Genomic DNA, 9274 nt, shown 5'->3' on the forward strand with positions numbered 1-9274 from the left:
ATGTGCCATATCGAAAAAGCCGTGCAGGATCTCATCAATTTCACTTTGCTGCTTGTTTCGCGAGGGACTCCAGTGACAGTGTTTTTTTAGAAGAGCACTTTAATACAAGCCTAGTGAAGACGGTTGATCAAGGAGAGAATGGAATTCGCGCATAACCTTCCGATGAACACAAGAAAAACAAAATATATCAGGAAAGCGGATATTTGAGCATTAATTTAAGTAGATGCCTGGACAGTAACAAGGGGAGCTTCCAAGATGTCCGCCACCTTGAGGTAAATCCTGATGTGCTGCCAGCAGTACTCGTTCAGCTCGTCCAGCTGCGTTTTGCGGTCTCGTCGAACGCAGCACTCCACCCTCTCCTTAACGACGCCTGTCGCCCTCATGAACTGGTTCATGCTAGCGATCCTGGAGAGTGCACCTCTTATCATCTCCTTCGCTTCATCACAGCTTGCGGCCGACCTGTTTTGAAGCATTTCCACCAGCTTGGGATGTCCCGACACAAGCTCCAGTGCCCGCGCGCAATAGCTGCTCTCGTCGCCCAGCACGTATCGGGCTGCCCGGATGACGAGGCCAGAGTTACGCATCGCGACCTCCTGAACCACGCAAAGTTCTGGTTCTACACAATTCCACACTTCTAGCCGAAATATGCTGTAACTCGATTCCGCCACTGGCGCCATGTGCCGTAGGAAAAACTCACCGCTCTTCCCAACGCGCAGAACCAAATCATTGAGATGCGGGCCGCGCGCTGTGGCCTCGGCGAGCACTTTGCAGTCGCTGTCGATAAAGTTCAGTCCATCGATCACGACACGACCGAGGTTCGTGTTCGACGAAATCGCTTTCACCAGAGCGCCGTTGGCAACGGGATTCTCTAAATCACATTCAAAAGCTAAATTTATGTAAACGCTAAGGCAGAGTTCTTTAAGACTGACAGCCCGTTCTATAAAAGCGACCAGAGGTCGATGGAAAACGTCTCTGAAGAAGTTGCTATTCATATCGAAGCGCACTACACTGATATGACTACAGGAGCCAAGAAAGCGAAATGCATCGGAACAGCTCCGGCTCAGGGAAGGCATACAGAATGATACGGCTTTTACTTCCGGGAGCTCCGGAAGTATCGATACTGCGGCGGAAGTGAAATAAAGGTTCGGGAGTACCACCGCGTAAGCGAGGCCAGACTGGCGAACCGTTTGGCATACCTCTTTCACACCCCCTCTCGCTGGGAGATTCGGAAAAGTGCCATCTGTTGTACTCGCGGTCTGCGCCAGGGCACGACATAAATCGTTGCCGGTGTCCTCCAAGAACTCAGAACAGCATAGCCATTTGTGGACAGGAAATGTTTTTATAGGAGGCCTCAAAAGTTTAGCTTTTTCTGGACGGTTGCGCATCCACAAGATGGTGTGGAGTGAAAATTCTCTGTATGGAAAAAATCTCGCAGACCATGTCAAGCACACACTCTTCATGGTTTCGCTTTGGGCGATCACTTGCGCAAAAACAGCAGCATCTTCGCTGCCGCCCTCGGCGTGGTCAATCGCTACTGTCAGTTCTTCTAGCGTCCTCATTGTGGAAATGGCACTGACTACGTCTTGCAAAATCGTCGCATCGTTAGAACGACGTGATATGAGAGCAAGAATTTTGAGCGTTGGGTTCTTTCTGGTCAAGTATTTGAGAAAAACAGGAAGTCGCCAGACGTCCTCCTGAACGGTGAGAGTGGTCACGGTTTTGTTGGTCATGAGCTGGGCGACCAAATGAGCAGCAGCCTGCTCGGTAATTACAATCAGTGCAGCGTCGAATGTCGTGATACAGTGACCAGCTTGGCCTAGACCAAACACCGTGTCTTCCGCTCGGAAACCTCTTACGGAAGTGCGCTGCAGAAATACCAGCTCTTCGACATGTTCCATCGACGCAATGAGCTCGGAAATGGAGCACTGCCCGGTGTCTTCTGCCCAGCATCTCACGTGCACTCTGCGCACACCGGTGTTTTGTATCAGGGCCTGCCTGAGGCGGCTGTGCTCAAGAACTGTACTGTGCAGCTCTACAGAGACAAGACATCGATGCCGCATAAGCAGCCACTCCAGGAGATCAACGGCAGTGAATGTCGAGTTTTCCGCGTATTTTTCGCCATTTGATCCGGGAAATAAGTACACTTTGAGGCGCAGGTCACCCACGTCGTCAGTCTCGTCTAGCCGCAGCTGGACGTCCAAGTACCAGAGGACTTTGTTGCAGACTTCCAGGTGCCTCAGCAATTGGCAGGTGGACCCTTGCCGACCTCGAGTGCAGGGAAGCCGGAAATGAGCTGGCAAAGCCGGGATGCTTCCCTGAAGGTCCAGAACTACGCCACCTGCGTCCCGCTTGGCGGCGTGCTTTCCGTGACGGAAAGCGCCGCTTCCCGATGCCATGGAGCTGGAAAAAAAAAACAGAATTTAGCACAATGACATATGTTAAAGGTTACTTGACTGTGACGCTCCTAAGATGTCTTCACAACACACAACAGAAATCAGCCCACTGTGTGCCCAACCCTATATTCCATATCACGTCCCTTCCTGCTACTTCCCAGGAGAGATCAGGGGGACTCTCCGAACACCCCCCCCCCTCCCCCGGCTGTAGGTCGTTTCAATGTGTACCCCCCCCCCCCCCCCCCCCGCTTTTATTTTATTTTTGCACCTACAACAATCACCTCAAAAATGGGCTGTTTTCTGTGATTCAAAAGCTGCCCTACAATGTCTTCAATCTGCCTTGAGACATAGCGACCATGAGCAACTTACAGCGGAGATACGATATCGGCACCACCAGGCAATCGAACAAGATCATGAAATCATCTTCCAGTGGGTACCAGGCGATAGCGGCATTGTTGGTAACGCCTTAGCTGACGATGCTGCTCGATCGGCTCACGATACAACCAACACTGTCCGCATACCACTGACAAGAGCTGACGCAGCAAGGCACCTTCAACTGCTCGCCCGAAACCTGATTGTAACGTCGTGGTCTGCTCCTGGAGGTTGGACACACCGCTCGCATCACTTCAACCTCTTGCTCCAACATCATATACCATTCGGCCTCCCCCGCGGTGATACTACGCTGTTGTGCCGCCTGTGGCTGTGAGTGGCGTTCACAAACGCCTATTCCCATCTCATCGCAATGGCTGACTCTCCTGCGTGTGACCAGTGCGGTTGTGACGAAACGATCAGCCACCTCCTCTGTGACTGCCCTCGTTTTGAGCGAGAGCGCGGTTTCCTAAGTGCGTCTCTGCTGCGCTTGGACTCGCGTCCTTTAACAGGGTCTAACGTTCTGGGGCCTTGGACACAACCTTCCAGACAACGGAAAGCGGTGAAAGCGCTCCTGAATTTCTTAAGGGACTCGGGGTTGCATTCCCGCCTATAACCTTTAAGTTTTCAGTGCGCGCCCTCTGTCTCTGTGACATAGTGGTCGCTGGACACTTAGAAAACTCATTTCCTTGCCGCTCTTTTTCCTTTTTTCCCTTTGTTCCCCTCCCCAAGTGTAGGGTAGCCAACTGGGCATCGCCTGGTTAACCTCCCTGCCTTTCCGTCCTTTTCTCTATCTCTCTCTCTCTTGCACCTACCGATGGCCAAAATCGCCATTGCTCTTAGGCGTCCTTTTGTATATTGCAATTTAAGCTTCACATTGATATCGATGCCTATTTATGGGACACTGAGGCTGATCGCGTAGTATGTGTTTCTCAGCACCCCACGCAAGAATGACGAGCTTCTGTCACTTACTCAAATCAGATCCCAGCTTTCCTTTCTTCTTAAAGTTCGTCATGTAATACTCCCAAAACAATTTCTTTCCTTTACACTAACATCAGAAGTGTTTTATCGAAAGATGTCGCAATATCTTCGCTAATCGACTCGTGCTCCGCATCATTAGTAGCGCTAACCGAAACATGGCTCAGTGATGTTATTCCTGATGATTCAATTTTTGTCAGCCAGACACATATTAACATCTTTCGTTGCGACCGACCGTATCGGAGAGGAGGTGGTGTACTCTTGGCGATAAGGAATGATTTGGCAACTGTGCCGTTCATGATTTGTTCTTTTCTTGAGTGTACATGGGTTTCTTTTAAGTGTTGTTCTATTTATATAATTATTGATGCTTTTTACCGTCCTCCTAACATGAATAATGGCTTTTCTTCTGAATTTCATCGAATTCAGTGTGAAATATATACGCGTTTCCCTAACTGTACTTTGCTCATATTTGGAGACTTTAACTTCCCCAGTATAAACTGGTTCACACAGTCCGTTACAGCGAGTGAAACTGAAGCTAACATGTTTCTTCAATCATGTCTTGACTTTTCACTATCGCAACTTATTACGAATTCCACGCGTCGCACATCGAGTGCTGCCAACATTATAGACTTAATATTAACAAATAATCCCGATTTTTGTTCTGACATTATTCATTTAGATGGAATTTCGGATCATGACCTAATAACAGGACGCATTACTGGTTCTTTTAACGAAAAGAAAACGACTGTTAAACAAATCAGATGTTACAACAGAGCTAACTATGAAAAAATAAATTCCGAATTAGAAATTTTTTCCGCCCAGTTCATTAATCAATATTTATTGCGCACTGTTCAGAAAAACTGGGATTTATTCAAGAGTACTTTTAATAAACTTATCGATGACTTCGTTCCTCTATTGACCATTAGATGTAGCAGCAGTGCACCATGGTTTACTCAGAAGTTGCGACGTGCGAATAACAAGAAAAAGGCAGTCAGTGAAAAATGGTGTTCTGAGCGCGTAGGAAAAGTACAAGAAATGCGAAAAGGACTACCAGTCCCTACTGAAATCCACTCGACGTCACTTTTTCAATCATAACCTGTCATCTCTGCTAACCAGCAACGCTCGTAAATTCTTGCGCATCATAAATCCTGACATTCAACCCGACATTTTGCTTTTCGACATCTACGGAGTCATAATTAAGGAGTCTGAATGTGCTCAGGTTTTTAGCGACGCCTTCTCATTAGTATTCACCAAAGAAGACATTAGCTCATTCTCTGACTTAGATATAATCCATATATTTGCGTACCTGGAATAGTTATTAATGAAACGGGTATTTTAGCTTTATTAAACAATCTTAAAATAACTAATAGTTCGGATCACCTCGGCTTCAACAATAAGTTGCTGAAGAATTCATCTCAAAGCATTAGCGCTGTGTTGTCCTGTTTGTTTTCGCAATCATTATCACACGGATTAATTCCTAATGACTGGCGGATAGCCAAAGTAATACCTATATTTAAATCAGGTGACCGTTCCTCTCCATTAAACTATCGACCCATCTCGTTAACCAGCACGGTTTGCAAACTCCTTGAACATATCATTCACAGCCAAGTCATCAGCTATCTCGAAGATCACAACATTATTTTCAATTATCAGCACGGTTTCCGCAAGGGATTTTCTTGTGATACTCAACTAGCTGGCTCTGTTAATGACTTACAATTATCACTTGATGCGAGTTTTCAGGTCGACGTAGTGTTCCTGGATTACTCACAAGCTTTCGATCGGGTTCCTCACCAAAGACTTCTACTGAAACTAGCACAGCTTAATATACACCCTAACGTGCTCGCTTGGATTTTGGACTTTCTATCCTCCAGAACTCAGTTCACCGCAGTTAATAATTCTAACTCTTCCTCTGCTAATGTGACATCTGGGGTACCACAAGGAAGCCTGCTAGGGCCTTTGCTTTTTCTAATCTATATTAATGATTTACCTGCTGTGTAACATCTAGAGTTCGCCTTTTCGCTGATCACTGCGTTGTTTACCGTAACATTACTACAGACAGTGACCGCCAATCCCTACAATCTGACCTGAACGCAGTAAGTTCTTGGTGCTCATCATGGTTAATGACATTAAACGGTTCTAAAACTAAACTAATATCTTTCACTCGTCGTACAGCTCGCATTCCAACCACTTATATTCTAAATGACAACACTGTGGAACTAACATCAACATAAAAGTACCTTGGGGTGCACCTTCAGTTTGACCTAACATGGCATCACCATATCGACCTCACCCTAGCATCTGCTAACCGCCCACTTGCTTTTCTTAAACGTAACCTCAGATACGCCCCTATACAAGTTGAAAAACCTGCTTATATAACTCTAATACGCCCTAAAATCGAATATGCTGCGGCCATTTGGGACCCTGTTCAAGCCTACGTTATCACTAACATTGAATCCTTGCAGAACCGTGCTGTTCGTTTCATATTTTCATACTACTCACCCTTCACAAGCGTTTCAGCATTAAAAAAACGTGCCGAACTAGAAGATTTGTGATAACGCCGTAAACTTGCTCGCTTAACCCTTTTCCATAATCTTTATCACCACCCATCTCTTCGCAGTGATTTGTTTCAGTCACCTGATGCCATCTTTCCACGCCGGGATCATTCTTTCAAAGTTAAACACGTAAACTGACCTTCATCGTCTTATGCCAATTCATTCATTCCTCGAACTATCACTGAATGGAATAGTTTGCCATGAGTTATCGCCACAGTGACGGAAATGTGTAAAAGTTTGCCATGAGTTATCGCCACAGAAACTCACAAGAAAAAATTCCAAGAGCTTCTTCGCTGTGACGGAAATGTGTAAAAGTTTGCTGTTTTTGTTAGTGTTCATTTTTCCTTTGTACGATGCCTTTTGTTTTAATTAACGTTTTTTGCTACACTTCTTTGTTAAAATGTGTCGCGATTGTACCCCCCCGCCCCCCCCCCCCCCCTATGTAATACCCTCTTCTGGAGGGCCTTTAGGGGTAACTTGAATAAATAAATAATTAAATAAATAAAATGCATCGGGCCTGTTGTACAGAAGTGGTGCAGGTAGGCACTACTATTTTTCCTTCTTTTATTTCGCCCCACCTTACTTGTTTGCGTCCGAGGAAAGTAGGCCTCTGCGCGTCCCAACAGCTGCGAAGAGCTGCGAAGAGCTCAGTACTCTTCCTAAGGAAAGCAGTGTCGTTATGTGACACCGTTATGTGGGTCAGGGCCAGGAGCGGAGGGGAAAACTGCTTTGTCAAGGTCTGCGAACAGACAGCGATTCCGGAGAAGCGCGCCTCTCGTTTGAGACGCTCCGTGGCCATTGTTCCTTTTCTTTGCTGTGTTGTTCATGAAAAATCCTCGTCGTTCTCTTAAAGGTAGCTAAACTCACTTAAATATTGAAAAACTCCCAAATATTTAGCTCATTCAGCCGACGCGATGTCCTTAAATAACTAATCAAACTTCACCCAGATATATAGTGTGCACAAGTGGAGGACAGAAGTAAAAAGGAGGATGTTCTAGAACGATGTGGTAGCTAAAACAGTTATACCCCAGTGACACAGGCTTGCTCGAAGGCCTTTCCTGCAGAGGCGCCTCTTTTACCAAAGAAGCGAAGACTCAAAAGAGCAGCGACCCACCTTCACCGCACAGCCCCAAGGTTAAACACTCATTGAGGCTTAGCAGCCTGCTGTGCACAAAGCAGCTGAAGTGAGTTTTAAAATGAAGGTGGTGCACTCTGTTCATTCGTTCAGCTCTCACACTTTGTTTATTGTATTACTGCCTTTAAAAAACATCAACAGCTACTCTCATCAACAGCACGATTTCTTTTTTTATTGATTGTCTTCGCCACAAGGGGACACTCGGTGGTACTGCAAGAATTTTACGGTCTTGAAATCGGAGCATAAAATATAAACAAACGCCTGTCCAAAATCCAAATCATGACAATCCTTTCATGTACCGATAAGATGTCCTCAAATACTGTTAGCTGCTTAGATTTTTTCCTTGATTTTCACCTTTTGACGTTGGAAGCCGCTGCAATCGCGGATTCTCCAAGGCCGCGCCTGTGGGCTCGAAGGGTCTCGGATGGTCGCCTTCGCCTCCTAAGGCCTTACCGGCAAAGGTCAACATCTGTGCCGTGTAGCTGCACAACCTGCGCCTTTGGGCATCAGGACCTGATCGCAATGGCCTTTGCGGTGCCCGTGTGACGGGGGTAAAAGTACGATAATGCTCTAGAACAACTTCCCTTCAGTTCGTTGCGCACTTGTGTATAATATTTATCTAAGGAACTGTCCCATTTTACGCACCTTTTGTCCCTCTTTCGTTAACATTTCAGCCTGGTACATTTAATACGGTTACCCGGTCACAGCAGTGTGACCGAATATGGGGTTGCTCATAAGCTCGCATAGGAGTTCCTAAGCCGCCCCCCGTATTGCCTATCGTCCAAGCTACTACGCAATCACAGCAGCTATGTTTAGGCTACGTGCGTTATTAATCATGCAATATGGAGCACTTTTAACATCAACGGGTTATCATTATCTGAGATATTCCGGGGACAGGATATTTTGTCGAACTCGGCAGCTTGAAATCTCTCTGACGAGGTTGATCTGCCGCATCCCTCCTGAAAATTTTCATCTGCACAGGTATGGTTTCGCTCTTTCTCCCCTATAGGTATTTTACCGTGAACTGGACTCTATCGATCATTTTTGGCTCTTTAGTTCCGCTTCTCTTCTTTGAGAAGAAGGCTACTGGAGGAGCCCTTGTACATCTTGGCCTTAGTTTTAGCAGCCCGCTCTTGCTATACACTCTATAGTATAGGTTTGGTTTGGTTTATGGGGTTTAACTTCCCAAAGCGACTAAGGATATGAGAGACGCCGTAGTGGAGGGCTCCGGAAATTTCGACCACCTGGGGTTCTTTAACGAGCACTGACATCGCACAGCACACGGGCCTCTAGAATTTCTCCTCCAAAGAAATTCCACCGTCGCGGCCGGGATCGAACCCGCGTCTTTCGGGTCAGCAGCCGAGCACCATAACCACTGAGCCACCGCGGCGGCACTCTTTAGTATAATATAAGTATAGTATAGTATAGTATAGTATAGTATAGTATAGTATAGTATAGTATAGTATAGTATAGTATAGTATAGTATAGCGATGACATGTTCAGTAATATTCTAAATTGATCAACACCACAAAATAAATAAATTAATTTAAAAAAAATCCCCTGTGCCCCTTGGTTTCTGTGGCTGTTGGCTTCTTTCATATTTGTAACGAGCCCCTCATTCCCCTTCTCTTGTGTGCTTAATTGCTTAGCGAGGGCCTCGGTTCTGGCAGCCTTGACTCCATAGGAAGCATAAGAGGGTTCTCACGCAGCTTCCACCCTCTCCGTTCGATGACGTTCTACGTCACTACCTGCGGTTACTCAGGACGTTCTACGTCCGCCGCTTATGAACGTGGGTGGCGCTGATGAACACTCTCAAGGTTAGGTTACTTGTAAACATAAATACCCCC

General features: G+C 46.3%; 1 protein-coding gene across 1 annotated transcript; it reads right to left on the reverse strand.

Annotated features, from left to right (window-relative positions):
- Positions 1 to 215: 215 nt before the first annotated feature.
- On the reverse strand, positions 216 to 2396 carry LOC149360113 (uncharacterized). Its single transcript, XM_089567788.1, has 3 exons — positions 1956 to 2396; positions 1155 to 1256; positions 216 to 593 (listed from the first exon to the last, which is right to left on the reverse strand). Exons 1-3 carry the CDS (start codon positions 2394 to 2396, stop codon positions 216 to 218), a joined length of 921 nt encoding a protein of 306 aa, XP_089423914.1.
- Between the last annotated feature and the right edge of the window lie 6878 nt (positions 2397 to 9274).

This window comes from Amblyomma mixtum, chromosome 2 (assembly GCF_055824585.1).
Source record: "Amblyomma mixtum isolate Tamu chromosome 2, ASM5582458v1, whole genome shotgun sequence".
In the NCBI taxonomy this organism is placed as follows: Eukaryota; Metazoa; Arthropoda; class Arachnida; order Ixodida; family Ixodidae; genus Amblyomma; species Amblyomma mixtum.